General features: G+C 44.9%; 1 protein-coding gene across 1 annotated transcript; it reads left to right on the forward strand.

The window, feature by feature from the left end:
* Positions 1-1,568: 1,568 nt before the first annotated feature.
* On the forward strand, positions 1,569-20,260 carry SEC23B (SEC23 homolog B, COPII coat complex component). The gene is made up of 20 exons (XM_082481590.1): positions 1,569-1,589; positions 4,085-4,320; positions 5,409-5,466; positions 6,109-6,195; positions 6,406-6,642; positions 7,028-7,113; positions 7,899-8,043; positions 8,629-8,787; positions 9,620-9,735; positions 10,911-11,034; positions 11,512-11,592; positions 11,908-11,997; positions 12,792-12,898; positions 13,067-13,220; positions 14,578-14,655; positions 14,944-15,105; positions 15,975-16,061; positions 17,653-17,808; positions 18,669-18,734; positions 19,909-20,260. Exons 2-20 carry the CDS (start codon positions 4,100-4,102, stop codon positions 19,996-19,998), a joined length of 2,304 nt encoding a protein of 767 aa, XP_082337716.1. The 5' UTR covers positions 1,569-1,589; positions 4,085-4,099; the 3' UTR covers positions 19,999-20,260.
* The last annotated feature ends 352 nt before the right edge of the window (positions 20,261-20,612 follow it).

Consider the following 20,612-nt stretch of genomic DNA (forward strand, 5'->3'; position numbering starts at 1 on the left):
GTTTCATTGGATCTTCTTCCACTGCAAGGGTCTGTTGAATTATCTTGAGGGGTGCAGAGAACAGAGTTGAATACCTTGTCCTTCTCTCCTCAATGTTTTGTTTAATGACTTGCTATTTCTAGTGTAAACCAGCTCAGTATTTCAATCATGTTGCTCCTGTTGTTTTAAGCTGTTAGCAAGCAACTTCAGAATGAACTTTGGGCTTTCTTCTAGTAAATGACTTTGTTTTGAATATTTCATATTTTTCTTAGATTTCTGTTGCATTTAAAAGAGAGAAAACAAGAAAAAAAAAACCCCAAAGCTTGGCAGTGCATGGATGAGCAAACTCAATTGCAGGGCATTAATTTCCTTTAAGCAAAGACGGAGTGATGCTCTTTATAGGCTGACCGCTACATGAATTTAGGGCAAGCACGCAAACTATTAGAAGCAAGTCAAGATGTTTAGATGTTTTTCTACAATGCCTTTGCTGCTAGAAGTATGTATGAAAGTTTGCAGCGTTCAGCAATGGGTTTACGTGCATATGTTAAGATAGGACAAATCCCACTTACACGGCATTACATGAAGCTGCGGTCACGTAATCGGTCTCACTAGGAACAGGCTTTGCCTCTTTGTCTTCGGAATAGACTGTGGGGAGTAACAAGAGAGGGAAGCAATGAAAAGAGGGAAGGCATTTGCTCAGATTCAAGGCACAGACATGTTTCTGAGGCAAGTCGGACTTGGTCAAACCTCTGCCATGTGTCCAGAGGCAGCATGTCGCATTTCTGGATATTGTGGCCCTCCCCAGATCTCCCCTCACCAGAGGGTCTGGGAACCAGGCTTTTCCCTGCAGGCTGGATTGATGAAACGCTGTGGCCTCAAACTAGCTGTGAGGGTAAAAGCTGTCTCCCACGTCTTTTCTGGGAACAGCAAAGGAGGAAAATCCAATTTACTCGGGTCAGGCATATTTGAAAGCAGACACCAGCAACCAGGTATGTGAATGGTGGGATACTGAAGGGTGCGCGTCCTCAGGGCAAACCAAAAAAGGTCCTTTTCATTGTGCAGCCGTGCCTGCTCCCGGCCCTCATAGCCGGCCTGGGGCGCCTCACGCTCAGCCTGCTGTGCTGCCCAGAGCCAACACGCCCCGGGGAGGTGACGCCGGCCTGAGGAGGGGGGCTGAGAACTGAGGCAAAGACGAGGCCGCTTGGGCCTCGCAGCTTATTTATTTATTTTTTCCCTCCCCCTGTCGCTCGCAGGCCTGCGCTGGTGCGGTAAGGTGACGCCTTCCCCGCCCCTCTTCCCCCCATATTTAGTAGGGGCACCACGTTTGTCGCCGTTCCAACGCTGCACCTGGCAGCCTTAGTCAAGATGGCTTCCTTGACGCCGCCGCCCCGCCATGTTTGGTCGGGAGACGCCGCTTCCCCTCCTTCAGAACGGCGCCTAGCGCGCCCTTAGCCAAGATGTCGGCGGAACCTCGCCGACGGAGGGTGGGGCGTGCTGCTGCCGCCATCTTGTCTGCGGGCAGCCCCTACCGCTGAGCTGGCCTTGCCGGCCGCGCGGGGCATGCCGGGAGAGAGCGGCGGCGGCGGCGGGGAGCGGTGAGGCGCGGGCAGGTGGGGGCTGCGGGGGGTCCCTGGGGGGGTCTTCGTCCCCTGTGGCCGTACCTGGGGGCTGCGGGTGGTGGTGTCCCACGTAGCGGGGGATGGGGGTCAGTGGTGTCCCCTGTGAGGGGGGCCTGGCGGGTCAGTGGTGTTCCCTGTGGGGGATGTGGGGTGTGGGAGGGCAGTGGTGTCGCCTGTGAGGGTGGGCTGAGCTGTCCCGTATAGAGAGGGCTGGGGAGGCTCAGCGGTGTCCCCGATGGGGGGTACTGGGGAGGCTCAGCGGTGTCCCCGATGGGGGGTACTGGGGAGGCTCAGCGGTGTCCCCGATGGGGGGTACTGGGGAGGCTCAGCGGTGTCCCCGATGGGGGGTACTGGGGAGGCTCAGCAGTGTCCCCGATGGGGGGTTACTGGGGAGACTCAGTGGTGTCCCCTACAGCAGTCTTTGCATGGGCATCATCAGTGTCCCATAGAGCACTGCAGAGGCTCAGCAGCTTCTCCTGTAGCTTTGCCCTGGCCGGGGGTCGGCAGTGTCCCCTGGGGCTGTCCTGAGTGTACTGGGGCCTGGCAGTGTCCCACAGGGTTAGCTGTGTCCCCTGGGGCTGGGCTGGGTGTCAGCAATGCCACCTGTAGCAGCGCAGGGGGTCAGTGCTTTACCCTATGGCAGTGCTGGGGACCAGTGGTGTAGGGGTCACGGGTGGCCCCTGTGGCTTCGCTAGAGGTCTGTGGGATCCTCTATATGCTTTATGGTGAAGGGTTGGGGGTCTGTGGTGTCCCCTATAGCTGTGCCGAGCACAGCAGCTGGGGGATCTGTGGCATTCCCTATTGCTAGGGAGCAGCAGCATTGCCTATAGCTTTGTTGGGAGGGGTGGGTGAGCAGTGTGCCCTATAGTGGATCCTACACAGAAACTGAAATACTACCACCACTCATCTGCGAAGGCTTTGGAAGGGTTTGTCCTTTCCGGGACAGGGGCTTTGGGACCCTCCCCACCACTGGGACGGGCCCTGGAGGTTGCTGGGTGGAGGTCTGGGGTTGAAGGGCCCTGTGCTGATGGAGGGGCTGGCAGATGGGGCAGGCACCCTGCCCTAAAATGGTCCTACACAGCTCTCATTTGGGTGGGGATGCCTCCTCTCCTGCTGTCCTGACCCCAAAGCAGGGCCACAGCTCATGCCAAACCCAGCTGGGCAATCAGGGCTCGGCCTGGGGCAGGGGAGTGGTGCTGGGCTGCAATTGGAGAAACATGGAGTAAATTTGCATGGTGGTTGCACTGCATACCTGAGATGTCAGGTGTTTATCTTGCTGTTCTGATGTGTGGGATCTTTTACAGGGAGGCTCAGCTCTGACTTTTGCCCAGACAGACCCATTTGTGGCAAGGATGTGTTGCTGAACCCTTCCATTTGTCTGTCCAGAAGTGGGGGTGGAAATACAGGGCAGTGCCCATGAACTTGATTTACATCCTTAATAGCAAGGAGAAATAAAAAAAGGGATGAGTTTGTAGGTCTGTAGGAAGATGTTACATCAAAACTTCTCCTTTGGAGGAGGTGATGCTTCTGATTTCTCACACCTATGGCCATCCTGAATCTCCCACCTGCAGTGAGAATGAGGAGTAAGGTAATCCCAGGGTGTCTGCAGGTGTGAGTTTCCCTGGCCAGAGTGGGTTGTGGTGCTGCTGCTCTTGGCTCTGTGAGTTGCTGCCAGTGCTGTGTGGTGTTTGTGGGCTGGGTTCAATGAGTCAGTTTGTCAATAGGCTTGTCCTTCCCTCTTTCATATACATCAAAGGTAAAGATGGCCTGGGAGGTCTTGTTCGTATCTTACTCTGAAGAGTTTATTAAGGCAGGACAGAGGGTGACTTCTCTGGTGTGTTGGAGATAGGCTTCTTTGAATAGCATGTCTTTATTGAAGTCTACTGGACTCTCAATACCTCCCTTCCTGGGAGTGGGACACGGTGCCATGCACAGAGGGTGTCTAAAATCACCAAAGACCTTTTTTAACTGTTTTGTCACGTGCCATCTGTAAGCAGGGCAGGCTGTCAACTGGATGACGTTTGTGATGAGTATTTTGGTCTCAGACTTGGCCTCCTTTTCTCCCCTCAAGGTTTTAGCTGAAGGCTTCAGGATGTGTTGCAAATCTGACCTGTTTTCATTTACTGACCTGAGTCAGGCAGGATTGACTTGACGCCAGCCTGAGGCTGAGTGGGTATTAGGATGTTAACTGCGGATCACAAAAAAAAATACTTGCATTCTGGCTTTCAGTGTCAGATTTCCTTGTTTCTTTATTGGATTTGGCGGGGTTTTAATTGTCTGGGATCTTGATGAGAGCAGAGATTCTGGACAGAAGAGATTAATGTAGTCACATGGTTCGTTTGATAATGGGATTAACTCATTGTAACGTATTGGCTTTGTCCTGCAATGTCTTGTGCCTCATGTAGTTGAACTGCTGACCTCCTTTGCAGGACTGTTGTCCAAACAGGTGACTGCTGCCTGAACATGTGTGGCTTATGTCCTTTCAGAGCTTTTGCAGTCCCATGGCAACATACCTGGAGTTCATCCAGCAAAATGAGGAGCGTGATGGAGTGCGTTTCAGCTGGAACGTGTGGCCCTCCAGCAGGCTGGAGGCCACAAGGATGGTTGTCCCGCTGGCCTGTCTTCTGACCCCACTGAAGGAGCGTCTTGACCTGCCGCCTGTACAGTATGAACCGGTGCTTTGTAGCAGGCCAACTTGCAAAGCGGTGCTCAACCCACTCTGGTATGAATTTCTTGGCTGGGGATGTTATGAGAGGCTGGATAGTACCTAGTTTTTATCTGAACTTCACTACTTCCTTATTCTCATTTTTCTCTGCCCAGTGCCTGGCAGCCTCATTCATTTAGATGTAGTGGATTTGATAAAATCCATGCGTGCCTAATAAGCTATGTTGAACAGCAGCCCATTACTAGAGCTGCCAGAAACAGAGGAGAGAGGAGTGCCTTTGGGGAGGCTATTAAGGCAAACATGAAACGGAAACAGCCAATCCTTTTACCATCCCAGAGAATTTTGTGGTGAATGATGAAACTTAAACAAAGATGCTGATTATACTGATATTGTCCTCTGGGATGTTCACTTGATTTCCTGCTTCCTACCCATCCTACCGCTTATAGGTCAGTTCCAGTATGAGTATCAAGGTTTTCTTTGAAGTTTTTCTGAGAATTTAAGAGGAATAATCTCGGTCCCCAAATCATGTGATGATTTATATGTAGTGTGATATATACAATGCGATGATTTGTACGATTCATGTGTAGTTGGAGCATAGCATCGGGCAGAGAAAAAGCAGGGAGGTCCAGTAAGAGGAAGTAAGAAGAGATCAAGCCCATGAAATAAGAATATGGCCAGGCTTTACTGCACCAGCAGTTACAGAATGTTGTAACGGGCTGAGGAGAGTAAACTCTTTGGGGCAGGGAACAGCCTGTTTGTTCAGTGTTTGCGCAGGATCTGCGTGAATGGCTCCTGCTGCTCTGTGACTGGAGTACTTCTGTGCTACAGCTGTACAAACAATCAGACGACTGAGCTAAGCCCAAGTGTAGTGAAAGAATGATTAGACCCAAGTCTTTGTCTGCCAAAGGCTAAGCTCCGGAGAGCTGTCAGTGGACTGTCAGACTGACAAGTCTGGAAGTGGCAGGGCTGGATGAGCTAATGGACTTAGTGGCAATAGAACAAGAGTCTGAAAACTCTTGTCGTTCAAGTTGGAGTGTCTAATATTCTGTTTCTTCCTCAGTGGTGTGAACCAGCATAGATAATTGCGAAGCCGTGCTTTAAAATTGTTCCTATAGTTATACTAACACCTCATCTTTCCCTTACAGCCAAGTTGACTATCGGGCCAAGCTCTGGGCTTGTAACTTCTGTTTCCAGAGAAATCAGGTAAGTTGGAAAAAGCATCAGCCCTTCCATCTCTTCAGTGAACATTTTGTTGATGACCTCCCCTGGCAAAGAACATTAAGCATAAATTCCACTTTTCTAGATTCCTTCCCTTGGCCTTTTTCTCTTGCTGAACCCAGGCCTGAGCACTTGTCAGGTGAAACAGACCCATTAACATCTTGTCTATTTTCAGTTCAGTTTTGCCAGTGATTTTACCAGGATGCAGGGCATATGAAGGAGATAAAAATGCTGTTTTGTCCCATGTGTTTCCAGTGTGCTTTTTGCACTTGTCATTTACTATTCTTGCCAAGTATGAAATTAATTAGATTTGAGTAGACTTTTGCTATTAGAAACTGTTGCATGGCTAAATGAATTTCAGCTAACACATGGTCGCTGCTTTATTCCTACTTTTTATTTACACTGGATTGAGCAGCTGTCCATGCTGCTGGCAACTTGTTGTCTGTGCTTGGGAAAACAGCAGTACGGGTCTCTCATCATGACTTAATCAGGTTGATCAGGTTGGTGCAGTGGCAGTAAATAAAGATTTCAATAACCACATCATGAGCAGTGCAGCCTCTGTACTGCAGAGGAGGGCCTTACATTTCTGTCCTGAAACTTGTCCTAATTTTTTGTTCTCTTTTTCAGTTCCCTCCAGCATATGCAGGCATATCTGAAGTCAATCAACCAGCAGAGCTTATGCCTCAGTTTTCAACAATTGAATATATAGTGCAGGTAAATGAATCGTAGGCAAATTTGAAGCCCCCAGAATTGTCTTGTTTATGACAGCTTATGTATGTGTTAGTTTTACTTGGGATAATGCAAATAAGTAACATTTCTGCAAGGTGCTTAAGATAGGGCTTATTTTATTCCTTTGCTGGAGGCATTCTAAAATGTCACCTGGTATATGCATGCCCCTAGTAAATCCATTTCTTCCCACATTAGCGAGGTCCGCAGACGCCATTGATCTTCCTGTATGTTGTTGACACGTGCTTGGAAGAGGAAGACTTGCAGGCACTGAAGGAGTCCCTCCAGATGTCCCTAAGTCTGTTGCCTGCTGACGCTTTGGTGGGGCTTATCACTTTTGGCAGAATGGTCCAGGTTCACGAGCTGAGCTGTGAAGGGATTTCCAAGAGCTACGTCTTTAGGGGCACAAAGGACCTGACAGCTAAGCAAATACAGGTATGTTTGACCATCTCTTAGGCCAGTGTATTGTTCCTGTTTGCTCTGTTGACTCCACTGCCAGTCTTTCAAGCTCTGGGCTCTTGGGGAGGAAGGAGGGTTCATTGCTCTTAACTATTAGTCTGTTTCCTTCCCAATATCTGTCCTGTCTTTTTGCTTTTGTCAATTCCTTGGAAGCTTGTCTAAGATAGAGTTTGTGTATCTCACATAATGGATCTGTTCATCCATTCCTAATGGGAGTGCAAAGATTAATAATTAATTTCACAGATTTGAATGTATTTAATGCTACAGTATTGCAGGCCTCAGGGTATATTGCTTGACAGCAAATAATATGTTTAGTGTTTGAATAGTACATCTCCTCTGCCTCCTTTTTTCTATTCTGTAGGATATGCTTGGGCTTTCAAGGCCAGCTGTCCCCATTCAACAGGGAAGACCTCTTCAAACTCCAGAGCAACCTGTTATTTCAAGCAGGTAAGCTGCACCAGCACAGCAGAAGAGCAGGGCAGATGTTTTATGCCCTTTTGGGGTCACGCTTCTAAACCTGGGTTTACCAAGAGGAGTCATTGTAAGAAGACTTAAATGGTATTGTCTTGTCATAGTTATTTCCCTGCATCAAGTGATATGTATAGGTGGGATCTACTAGGGCTGCAGGCATTGTATTAAACTTCTATAATGTCGTGGTTTTGCAGTTGCAAGAACATGGTTGCTGTTCAGGCTAGATTTTTACTTGAAAAACATAGAGTAGCTGTCTCTGGAAAGCACATTGCTCAGGGGTCGTTTGGAGCAAGGGCCTATCTTTTTGATTGACCAGCCAATAGTCTTGTCTATGCATAACAATCCTACATACCACTTCCTACCCCTTGACCCAGCAAGTCCAAAAAATGATTGGCAGGCAAGCAGTGACCACTGACCAGTAAAACCGTATTTGCCTCTGTTCAATGCAGTTTTCTCTTTCTCAGCCACTCTTTTTCAGTGGCAGCTCTTTTGCATTTTGGTAGACTGAATCACCATTGAAGTTCTTTCCTGTGCTTTATGTGACTTTGCCTTCTTGTCACTTCCTTATGTCTTGCTTTGATCAAATTTTTTGTTTTGCACAGGAAAGTTTTATCTTGGAAGTTTGGATATAAGGGAGCCTGCCATATCACTTTTTGCTTCTGATAACTGTCTCTGCAATTTATGTGTGCCAGGAACAAAGAGGGACTTCTCTAAATGAAAGGATTTATAAGCAGGAAAACATTTCGTTTGAATTTTTGTAGGTTTCTGCAGCCAGTACATAAGATTGACATGAATTTAACAGATCTGCTTGGAGAACTGCAAAGGGACCCATGGCCGGTGACCCAGGGAAAGAGGCCTTTACGTTCCACTGGAGTAGCTCTTTCAATTGCTGTTGGCTTATTGGAGGTACTCTTAGTGCTGTTGTTTTTTTGAGATGAGTTGCTCAAAGTAAGCAGCTGGCAGTCTTTGCTGAGAAACGCGCAGGTGTCAGTCCAGCTTGGTCTGTGGCCCAATCACATTGGGCTGCAGAGGTGCAATTTGTCTCTACTGATGTTTGACATGAATTAGCACCAGCTGGTGTCGAGTGGGCTGAGAGTTTACATTCAAATGGTAAAATATACAGGTATTTAAAGGTCTGATTCTTGTGTGTATCACCATGTGGAGGTGATACTATGCACTGGGTTTATCTGAGGGCCATCTCAGATGAAGTAAGTAAAGATGTAAGTAAAAAGAACAGAAACTGCCTGCTTCCTGTTTTGAAGACATGAAGCTTGATGTAGCTTGCGTCTAAACTTAAGAGTGCTGTAACTGTCAGGAAATGCATCGCTATTTGTCAAAGCAGCATCTAGCAGAGACAGGTCCCTAATGACATTGCAGAAACACATGTGGACTCTTCTCAAAAGAAAGAATTGTTGCCATTTAATCAGTCTCTCTCCCTTCCCGCCCCCATTCTCTCTCTCTCTCTGATATAAGTCTGTATTTTTATTTTAGGGCACATTTCCAAACACAGGGGCCAGAATAATGCTGTTTACAGGTGGGCCACCAACACAAGGACCAGGCATGGTGGTAGGAGATGAACTGAAAACACCCATCCGTTCTTGGCACGACATAGAGAAGGACAATGCAAGGTTCATGAAGAAGGCCACCAAAGTAGGTGCTAGTGCCTGCTGGGTGTGTTTAAAAACGAAAACTGAATATTGTGTCAGAACACTAAATAGGGGGGAAAGGACCTAACACAAACCTACATACACTGCTATGTTGACAGCTGCTCAATGTCCTTCCCCAGGGAACAAACATATTCCATTCTCTTGATGTGGGAACAGCGCGTCCAAATACTTGCATGGTTGTCCTTGAAGTGCCTGAGCCTTTTGTGTATGTTAAATTGTGAGAATAGTCAAGGGAAGAGTAAAAAGACTTCCTCCTAGTTACTTCTCCAGTGCAGGCTTGTGCCTTCTCAGAGAAAGAAGTATTTCAGTGTTGTTTCTTAGCTGATGGTGGGCGGAGAGTTTGTTCATCAACATCATTGTATCTCCTTCTAGGGAGGAAAAAAAAACTGTCTTCCAAGAATTGGTCACTTCCAGAAAAACTCCTTTGTCTTCCTGGAGTATGAAATGACAGTTAAAATAGTTAAAATGTCAGGCATGAAATGTGCCTGTCAGCTTAAGAGGAAGCAGTATAACACCTGTTCTCTTAACTATCACCTGGAAACCTTTGGGTTTCCCCTAAGTTATCACAGGCAAAGACCCCATGTAATTCATACACTTTCTGTGTTTGTGACATGCAACTCAAGCTCATCCAAGTGCAGATGTCCTAGGAGGGTGAAGTGTGTTCCAGCAGAGCAGTAAGAGCAAACAGCTGTTTAGTTACTACAGCACTGGTAATTGTTTCATTTTCCCTTGTGTTTCATGTGCTGGGCTCAGCTGGAGAGCAGTAGGAAAACTGCCCATTGTGGCATCCTAAATACTGTGTGTATTTTCCCCAGCACTACGAGACTCTGGCTAATCGTACTGCAGCCAATGGGCATTGCATCGACATCTATGCCTGCGCCCTGGATCAGACTGGACTGCTAGAGATGAAGTGCTGTGTAAACCTCACCGGGTATGTTCATAGCAGGAGAGCACAAAGTTGGCACCTGTATTTTTTTTTTTTGAGGGGAGAGTGGTTCAGAAAACAGCTAAGTTTGCTGTCAGGGAAAAAGGGTGAGATTTTTATCATTCTGTTCTAAACTGTGGTTTGAATTTGCCAGGATATATATGGCAAACCTCCCCTGATCCCAGTCCACATTTCTGAAGTCTCAAAACAGCATGTGAATTAGCACTGCTGGTAGAAAACTCGATGTCCTGCTTTGAGAAAGGTATTCTAAAGCATGGCACAACCTGTCTTTTGCAAATGCCTTCTGCCTCCTTGGGAGATAGCAAGTATCCTTTCCAAAGTTTATGGGATAGAGATGCCGTGCTTTGTGGTGTGTGCATGACTGAAGTGCTATCAGAACAGCAGAGCGTCAGGCATGGTGGGTAGAAACTTTCCTTGTGTGAGCCAGATTTTCTCTGCTTAACAGCTCACTTGCACTTTCTCCAGGGATTCTCGGCTTCCCTGGATCTAGTTTTAAGTGACATCTCTAAGGGGTAAATGTCTGTGTTCCATATTGCTGAAAACCTTGTGGTCTCTGTGAGGAAGGGTGTGTGCTAAACTGGGCCTTTTGTGGACTCGGCATGTCTTATTGGCTATTTAAAATCTGGAAGGTTTGAGCAAATTCAAGGTATTTGTAAATACTCAGTAAGCAGAAGAGGTTGTTTGACCCTTTGGTTGCGCTACTAAGCTCCATATGATCAGGCCTGGGTTTACCGAGGCACTTGGGGAAGGCACACCACAGACCCATGCTCTTGTCCTCACGCTGCAGCAGTGCAGCCATCCTGTCTATAGTGTGGGTGGTTCCAGCCCTGCTCAGGGAAAGCAGGCTGAGCAAAGCTCTTTCCTGGGTTGAGATATTTCTAACTGGTGGAACATGACCATTTTTAAGATAGCTAAAGGGATGGCAAGAAATATAGTTGAGAGAGCAAGCTGGCAAAGATGGAGTATTAACTTGTCTGGCTTTGGAGGAGGCGTCCGTGAATCTGCATTCCATAATGTGAATTTTATCTATGCAAAGGCATGCTTTAAAACAGTTTCTGCATGTGTTTGCATGCATGAGGGTTGGAAGGATATATCCTTTGTGCTTTACTTCTAGTTCCCAGTTGCTTCAGTTCCCTTGTGTATTGTTTCTTCTTTCCCAGAGGTCACATGGTGATGGGAGACTCCTTCAACACTTCTCTCTTCAAGCAGACCTTCCAGCGGGTATTTAACAAAGGGTTCAACGGGGAATTTCGGATGGCTTTTGGTGCAAGTTTGGACGTGAAGGTGAGAGATTAGTTTCATTGAATGACATTAACTGGGAAATACAAGTTAAGTATCTGGGGTGTAGAAAGTTCTTTGAGGTGAGCTGTAGTGCCTGTTTTGGGAGAAGTACCATACTGGAGCGTGTGGAGGAATTTTTGTTTGGAAGATTATTAAATTTGTATGTGTGTTTATTTTTTAATTTTTTTTAAGCAGCTGAGCTCAGCATCTCCTCGCTCAGCAAGGAACATTTCATACTCTCTCACAGTCTATGTAAATATGTCTTCATTATTCAAATGTGACTATGTAGATTCTCTTACGTTCACTAATTGTAGCAGTAGGTGATCTGGGAAAGCACTCAGAGATGCTTTCCCTGACAGCTGTGTGTACTCATCATCTGATCAAAGCTGAGCAACTGATTTAGTCTGTGTGCATTCTATTTGACTGACCTGATTTAAAACAAAACAAAACAACCAACCAACTTTTTTTACCTTGTTTTAGACTTCTAGGGAGCTGAAAATTGCAGGAGCTATTGGACCATGTGTATCCTTGAATGTTAAAGGCCCATGTGTCTCTGAAAACGTAAGTTTCTGAGATGGAAAAATCTTTAATAAAGAAGTAAATAAACAGTGCAAAGTTTCTGTCTAGACCTACAGCTCAGCTAGAATGTCAGAGTTTTCAATGAAGAGCAATGTGGAAACATCCCTAGGAAAAGACAATCTTTCCTAGACTAAATTCTTGTCCCATAAGGGTTTCTTTTAACTGTATGTCCTTCAGTAACTTCATTCACACCCAGAAGATAAGAAATCTAGAAGGCCCTCTGATTGGAATTTTACATAAGCTTGCCTTCCATGCTGCTAGAGACAAAAATGCTGCCTTCTTTTCAATTCTGTGCAGGAGCTTGGAATTGGAGGAACATCTCAGTGGAAAATTTGTAGTCTGGACCCCAGCACAACTCTGGCCATTTACTTTGAAGTGGTAAATCAGGTCAGTCCTGGCTTCTTATTTTTCTGGTCATCTTTTTTATACTCCAAACTATTTGTTTGTAACAGGGCCAGGAAATGCAATGACATCCCCTGTGTTGCAGATGGATGGTTGCAAAGCAACCAAGTGTTCTGTGCCAAAGAAATAGTCTTAGAGGTTGTTTTCATATGCATAAATTGCATAATACTTTTGTTCTGTACAAACCCTGCATTCTTTCCTTGTCTTCGTGTGATAGTTAACAAAGAAGATACTGTCTTTTTGCCAGTAGGTGCTGTGGAGAATAAAAGTATAAATTCCTTCAAATTCTTGGAAGGATACAATTACATCAAGTTGTAATAACTTGGTGGCTCAAAAGCAACTTTTGGCTGGGGAAGTTTCTGAGCCATGTGGCAGCTAGAAGCTAGGAAGACTACCCCAAAGGAATTGTATTCCACATGTGTGCCTCTGTCTTCTCTGCTGTGTGGTCTTGTTACTGTTGGGAGTAGAATGGTGGACTCGTAGGACCTTTGCTCAGACCTTGTACTGCCATTCTTATGTTCATTGCTATAGAGATGGTAAGTTGCTGCCATCCTTTAAGGGACAAGCTGAGGAAGTGTCAAGCACAATATTAAATGGGCCCAGCACTACTTAACTCTGAGGGCTGCTGGAAAACACAACACTAAGATGTGTCTCTTCTCTGGTCCACCTCTAGCTTGTACTTATTCTATGATTGCTCAAAAGGCACCCTGGAGTTCTCTGTAGTGTGGCTTTAAGGAAAAGCCAGCCCATTTTTAAGGCTTACCTTGTTTCATTTGCAGCACAATGCACCAATACCTCAGGGAGGCAGAGGGGCAGTGCAGTTTGTCACTCAGTATCAACACTCCAGTACGCAGAAACGCATTCGTGTCACCACCATAGCCAGAAAGTGAGTATCTCATGCCAGTTCTTTGGCAGAACGGCAGAACTTTAAGTTGCAGTCTGTGCTGGAGTTTTCCTGGCTTTTTCTTGCATGCATTGGCAGCAGAGGCTGAATCTGGTTTGGGGTTTGCTGAACGTGAATGCATGTAGCACTAACCCTTTACTAACCCTATAGCTGGGCAGATGCACAGAGTCAGCTCCAGCATATAGAAGCTGCGTTTGACCAGGAAGCAGCTGCTGTGCTTATGGCACGACTGGGAGTGTACAGAGCTGAATCAGAGGAGGGACCTGATGTTCTGCGATGGCTGGACAGACAGCTGATCAGACTGGTAAGACCAATAGACTGCAGTTGGGTGTGTTCTTGATTTTAGTAAAAACGGCCTCTGGAACTGAAAACACCATTTATTTTCCAGATTGACTTGCTTCATTTGTGCTTTGATCACGGTCACATAGTTGTAGTGCACAATAGCTCAGAAGCCAGTATGATCAGGTTGGGTAAACGTCCCATCATGCTGACAGGGTTAAACCTGAGATTAAAGAAGTGATAGTGAAACTCTGAATAATGTAGGTGGGAAGGGACCTCTGCAGGTCTCTGGTTCAAGCCCCCTCAGTGCAGGGCCAGCTTTGAAATTAGAGCAGGTTGCTCCAGGTCTTGAGTTTTGAAGATCATCTTTTGCTTCTCTTGACAACCCGTTCCAACGTTTGGTCTTGGTCACTGTGATTTTTTTCTTTTTCCTTTTCTCCTCCTCGCTCCTGTCAGAATGTCCATTTCTCCAGCTACCCGTCAGGTAGCTGTAGACAGTGATACGACTCCTGGATCCCATTTTTCACCAGGCTGAACAAACCCAGCTTCTTCAGCCTCTCTTTCTACATTAGGTGCTCCAGCCCCTGACCAGCTTGGTGGCCTCTGCTAAACTCAGTCCAGTATATCTGTGTCTGTCTTGCACTGGGGAGCCCCAAACTGGACACAGCATTCAGATGTGGGCTCACCGGTGCCAAGTTCAGGGTAGTAATCACTTCTGCAACTTCATGCTGTCTCTTTGAATTTCACAAGCCTGAATTGCCTAAATTGGGTCTGGCTTTGTCCAAATGCCCATGTGGAGTTAATACTAACAGATAGGGCACATCAGACACTGAAAAAACAGGGCCTGTATCAAATAATGATTTAAGCATGAAAACACACACGGGCATGCTGCATGCTGAAATGATTGCGGAGTCATTTATAGTTAAATTGCTAAAACCATCAATGCTTTTTATTTTCAGTGAAGCAATCGACAAAATGCCAGTCTGCTGCTGCTCTAGAAGGAAGTAGAGTTGCTGCAGAAGTGTTTCATAGTGTACAAAGCAGCTTAGGTATAATGCAGTATCCCTGATTTAATGGAAAAAATTGCGTAGTACTAGAAGCACTATTTCTTTCATTCATAGATAATTTCAACTCCAGATTTAATATATATAAACATAGATAAATAGACTGAATCATCATTCTTATTCCAGTAAGATACAGAAACCACTGCTGTAAAGAGACATAAATTTATATTCCTTTTTATTGTCACTTTCATGCCTTGCTTGTTGTGTTTAAAAACAACCAAAAGAACACCCTTCCAAAATAAAAATTGTTAATTCTAAAAAAAAAAAAATAAAAATAATGGAGAGAGATAACCAAAGTATCCATTTTGCTTCCAACAGTGTCAGAAATTTGGTCAATACAACAAAGATGATCCCAACTCCTTCAGATTGTCAGAATCATTTTCTTTGTATCCCCAGGTAAGAACTTCACTTCACTTCCCACAGCCGTGGGAAAAGTGTGCAAGGGTGAGTGATGATAAATCATCTGGTACCATTTATCAAATTCCAGAGGGAAGGAACAGATGCGCTTTTAATTTGTTGGGCTGGTCTTGTAGTTCAGTGCTGCAAATGACTGATAAGGGAAGAACTCTGAGGAGTTAATAAGGGGTAGCCTTTTTTCAAAGAATTTGCTGTTCAGACAGATCGGAATTTGGTGCAGAAGTTTTGGCAATTTGCTGACTTTTCTCGCTCATCTTTCTGGTGCAGTTCATGTTCCATCTGCGACGCTCCCCATTCCTGCAGGTCTTCAATAACAGTCCAGATGAATCTTCTTACTACCGTCATCACTTTGCTAGGCAAGATCTGACCCAGTCTCTCATTATGATCCAGCCCATCCTTTATGCTTATTCTTTCCATGGCCCTCCTGAGGTGAGTCCTTGTTCAACAGGAAGAGGTGGATCAATCCAAAATAATGAGTATTCAGTCAGAGTAATACTTTTTCAGCAAAAACGCCCCTATATATTTTTTTTTTAATCAAGTTATTTATTAAAGGATGAGATGGGGCAATGTAAAATATGAATTGTGTTTTCAGTAAGCTTACAGCTTGGATTAAAAAAGACAAAAACACCAAAAAGCTCCCCAAAAAACAACCTCCCCACCTTCCCCCCCCCCCCCACCCCGCCAAGCCACAGCCCCCGTCCCCGAGCATCTGGTGAATGTTGTGGCTGTCAGTATCACCTTTGCTTCTCTGCCAGAGGCTGCCATCTCCACTGTGTAAGTCAGCAAGCCTCAGCCCATCCAGGTCATAATCTCCCACCAGCTGCTTGTTTTCAGGTGTTTATGCAGCAGTGTTTAACTATGCGCAAGTATTCAATGGACAGACATGGATTCCGTTATACTGACCGTTTCCTTAAAAGGAGTGTCTCTGGCAGGAAAGAAATGCAGGAGCTGCTGGAGTAACACTTTGAAACCTTCTTGGAAGCATTGCCAGAGTTCATATGTTATTCCTTATTATTCTTGAGATAGTTTTGTTTGAGATATTTCTAATTAAACTTGGATGGTCATAGAAATTGGTCTTTTGCATCCTGCGCTTCATACAGCAGCTGATAACCCGCTGCTCCGTTCAGTAATGCTGCAGGAAGCTGACTGCGCTCTGCAAGGCTTTCGCATGGACTGAGCAGCTGTTGGTGCAGTCGTGTCTATACAGGCAGGGCTGAGCAAACTGCTTGGCCGACCATGAAGGTTAGTACAGTTCTGAGGGCTTAGTGGCGCCTGACTTTATTCTTTATTTTCCCCAGCCAGTACTTTTGGACAGCAGCAGTATTCTTCCTGACAGAATCCTACTGATGGATACTTTCTTCCAGATAGTTATCTACCTTGGTGAGGTACAGTGGAATACCTTCTCTTTCTCTGTTTGCACTCCCTCCCTCCTGCCATGCATGCAGACAGTGTCACTGTTAGGATAAAAAGAGCTGCTGGCAAAGCCTACACTAGCATAATGACATCATATACATGCTGCCAGTTTTAATACAATTTCCTCACTCTCCTAGTTATCAAAGAAATCCTACTGGAGTTGCTAAGGATGTGTTCTACACTCAGGAATAGCTGTCATGTTAGCTTGCTAATGAAGATGGTGCCTTACCATGCCTGGAAAAGGACAGAGAAACTTGAAACTAAGCAGGGCAGAGAGCTGCAGTTTGATTTTCGGATACGTGACGTCCTTGATTGCTGGTTTTGCCACTTAAATGCTGCTGCTCTTATCACCTATGACTTTTTCCAGTTTTTTCTTTTAAATATTGGACGTTTTTGACAGTTGCTTCTATATTCCTTCCATTGTGACTGAGGTCACTCTGGCTGCTTTAGGTACTGGCTGCTTTGGAACATCCAGATTTATACCAATATGCAAAGCCTTGGCTTTCCAGTGCCTCTTTAGCTTGCAGACCTGCAGATCTGTATTTCAGCCCTGTCAGGTTTTGTAAGAGACTGGTATGCTACTGTAGCTGCAGAATGGAAATGTGTCACACCCTGAAGTAGTTATGGAATAAGGGATGAAGAGGAAGCTGGCTTTCCGCTTTTCTCTCTGGAAATCTCCCTGTTCTTTGATGCCTTTTTCCCCCTCATATCCTTTATGGTCCTGCTTGGGGAGTGGCCCTCATCGAATTTCCTCTACCTAAACATGGCATCAAATTGGAGTAGATTAAATAAACCCATCTTGGTTTATGGTCAAACATTACTATTAGTGAAAACTTTTTTGGAGGCGTTTAACTGCTCCCTTTGTGTTTGAACTAAGGTACTTCATTTAATGACTGCTATTAGAATGCTTGAAGTTTGGCATGATAGATTGTGGCAAGTCCATTATTAGCTACTGACTCCACTCCACATAGGATTTGTTTTCTTTGAGAAGTGAGCAGGGATACCCGACTGACTTGGACAGGAGTTGAACGTTTGAGTCAACAATGAAATAAATCTTCCAGAGTTACCTTAAACAGTTTCTACCTACTGTTGCAGAGCAAGACACTCAGCAACTGGGTAAAATTTAGACAAAGGAAGAGCTAAGTGTGTGATCTGTGCATGTACAGAATAATTGTTAGGTACATATTGTTAAGTACCTTGGAAATGCTGTAAGGCAATGGCATTTAAGACCAAGACAGATTAAGAATGTCAGTGATTTATAAATGCTTTGTGTTTCTATGTTGGCACAGGCTGAAACATAAAGGTTTGAAGATCACTTTCAATGAATTGCTCTTGCACTGCACAGACTGCTACCAGCTTTTGTGTTGAGTGCCTGTTCTTAAATTCAGGAACAGACAGAAACTAAATAGTGTTATTGCCAGAGTGGTGAAAGTGTGCATTTGCCTCGTGCTCTGTAAGCAGAAGTATGTGTAATGTTCTGCTGCCTTAAGACACATGGGTTAAAAAGGGGAGGCTTGCAGACATCTCTACTATTTTTATATTTCCTCCCTGTCCCATCAATAGACTATCGCACAGTGGCAGAAAGCTGGTTACCAAGACATGCCTGAATATGAAAACTTCAAGCACCTACTGCAAGCCCCGCTGGATGACGCCCAGGAAATCTTGCAGACTAGATTCCCAATGCCACGTTACATCCACACTGAACATGGGGGCAGTCAGGTAAGGAGGTTTATTGAGGAACTCTTTCTGTTCTTGAATAGAGTAAATGTCTGTCTTTTTCCGCTTTACTAAAAGGATGGTTCTGTAAGTTAAATACAATGGTAATTTAGCTCTCCAAAGTATAGAGCTTGCATATTTTCTCTTGAGCTCTTACCACAACATTGTCTTTTAATAAGTCAATCACTCGCTGGATATGCTTTTGAAATCTGAGGATGGGGCAAAAAAAAGAATAAGCCAGCTTAATTATCTTTTAATTCCCCAAAGGGGTGGGAAAGAAATGATTTGGCTACGTGTCTAAACTTACCCAAGACAGGGAGTGCAGTTAGCTTGCTAGGGCAGTAAGTTACGCTGAATGATTGACCATCTGTTCCTTTATTCTCAGATGGTGAATGAGGATATAAAACAGTTCCTGGTTTTGCTCTTCCTGGAATTGCAGTTGTGCTGTGCTTGTCTGTGTCTGGCTTGTTTGTAGCAGTGAAGAGGCCAGAACTGATGCTCCAAAACAAAGATTTGGTATTAATTTCTGATGTGACCATGTTATGCTGGTCCTCCGCTGACCTCTTTTCCAAAGAGTGGCTGGGGGCATATGTGGGACAGTGCTGGCGACATGCCTGTCGCGTGGAACCAGAGCTGCCCTACCAGGCCAGCACTGCTTGCTGTAGCAGAGCTCTGTGTGCCCCTTGGAGACAAGTTGTCTGTGGAGCAGGGCTGTTTCTGGACCTGAAACCTATTTAAGTTAAATTAGTACCTTGCTTGCAAAAGCAGAGGAACATCACTAGTCATGATCTAAGGCAGGGAGAAGTCTTGAGGGAGCTCAACGTCTGCCGTTTTACATAACTACTTCTCAAATCTTTTAACAGGCCCGGTTCCTCTTGTCTAAAGTAAACCCTTCTCAGACCCACAATAACCTCTACGCCTGGGGACAGGTAAGCAATGGAAGAGCTGCTCATGTTTGGGAATACTGTAAAATGTACATTTATGTATTTGGCTAGTAGCCATCCTGCTTCACCACATGGCCACAAACCGTGAACAGGTTACGTTTGTCCTCTATTTCTTATCTAAGAGCTTTTTGCAGACAGATGCAACTGGATATGAAAATCTTAAAATGCTTTATGGTGCATGCAAACTAGGTTATTTCTGTGTACCAAAGGATCTGATAATGGAGTTAACAGCCGAGACTGCAGTAATTGAAGCATTTTAAAAGACAGAACTGATTTATTAGGTTTGTCTCTAAAGTTTAGGCAGGTTAGATTTTTATTCAACCTGCTTCTTCAACCCCTTGGTTGTTGATAAGATAAATAGTACTGGTGGGGAGCACTAGATGACAAGATGATCAAAATTCGGTTTTCAAGCCTGGATGACTAAACTCGTGTTCCTGTTCTTGTACTGAATCCCCCCAAATTTTCAGCAAAATCCAGTTAACTTTAGGGCCTTTTCTCCATGGATCAAAGGAATGGCTATCCAAATAGAGGTGCTGCCAGAACAGCTGAGTACCTCAGCAGCTTGGTGGCAGGAGATGAGTGATCTCCAAGGAGTGCTCTGCCCCTTCATTTTCCCTTCCTGTGTCACAGCTACACGTGGGGCACAGGCAGAGCAGGAGAGTTTTCTGTGGTGGCTGCTACTGAAGGAAGCAGCTAATTTGACATAGAATATGCTCTTAGGGGTTTCAGGTGACCTGATGTAGAAATTTATCTTCACCCTTCTCTACAAATATGATTTAAAACTCTTAGGTAACAGTGTATTTAGTGTTCTGGAAAAAGTAACTAGCATATGGATACATAAAGATCTAATTTATCTGAGAATACTAGACTTCTTTATCCTCTTTCTTTACCTCGTTTGTGTAGAGCTTTGGGGAGCAAAATTCCTAATGCTTTAAAAAAGACTTTCTTTTTTCCAGTAGTTCAGATTGGCAACAGCACTGACACCATCCTCTAGTGCAAAGAGTAGCATCTTTCCACTAGGTATCTGTCTTTTGCAGGAAAAAAAGGGGTTGATTCAGCAGGCAATTAGTTCAGAGTGCTGACATCTGATCTTGCTTTCAGTTCATCCCCAGTGTTACCACCACTATTTTAGGCTCATTATTTCTTTATTTTTCTGCAGGAATCAGGAGCGCCAATCTTGACAGATGATGTTAGTCTCCAGGTATTCATGGACCATCTAAAAAAGCTGGCAGTTTCAAGCGCATCATGACTTTGATCTAATTGAGAAGCAAGAGTAGAAGAGTTACACAGATCATGTTAACAGAAGCGGAGCATTTATTTACATTTCCTTCTCTCCTTTAGACTGTGTTTTTTAAGTATGAAATTAAATAAATACTTGGGGAGAGTTTTGTACTTTCCCCTTCTAGATATTAACTTATTTGTGCTCCCTTTTGTCTGTATTCTGTTTACTCTACATTTTTCATACATTGTAATTGGAGCTAAAGGGTGTTTTAGCCAATGTAGATTTTAACAGTAGCTTAATTTTTAACATTGTGTGTTCTTAAAAGGTGTCTTTGAGCAACCAGGGACTGTATTAATGAAAAATAAAACTGGGTAAGACTATCACTATTTAGTGCTATCCCCAGTTCAGCTGTATGAGCAATGGACTGGGCTTACCTCCTTTTCATTTTTGAAAACGTAACCCTGGGGTGCACACGTGTGGTTGAAAATAATTTTGAGGCTCTCTTAAAGCCAAGGCAGTGCAGAACAAGTATGAGATGGTGGCGAGTGCTTTGAGGGAGGCAGGGAAGGGGGTGCTTTGAGAACAACGGCAGCGTGCCAAAGCGTTGCCCTTGTGTCGCCGTGACGCAGGGCCTGAACGCC

The sequence above is a fragment of the Vanellus vanellus genome (genome assembly GCF_965231255.1).
Source record: "Vanellus vanellus genome assembly, chromosome: 3".
Lineage (NCBI taxonomy): Eukaryota > Metazoa > Chordata > Aves > Charadriiformes > Charadriidae > Vanellus > Vanellus vanellus.

Coding starts and splice junctions, on each gene's coding strand:
- SEC23B (XM_082481590.1), top strand. CDS start 4,100: ATGGCAACATACCTGGAGTTCATCCAGCAAAATGAGGAGCGTGATGGA. Junction 11,035..11,511: donor GTGCAAGTTTGGACGTGAAG/GTGAGAGATTAG, acceptor ACCTTGTTTTAG/ACTTCTAGGGAGCTGAAAAT. Junction 14,656..14,943: donor CATTTTCTTTGTATCCCCAG/GTAAGAACTTCA, acceptor TTTCTGGTGCAG/TTCATGTTCCATCTGCGACG.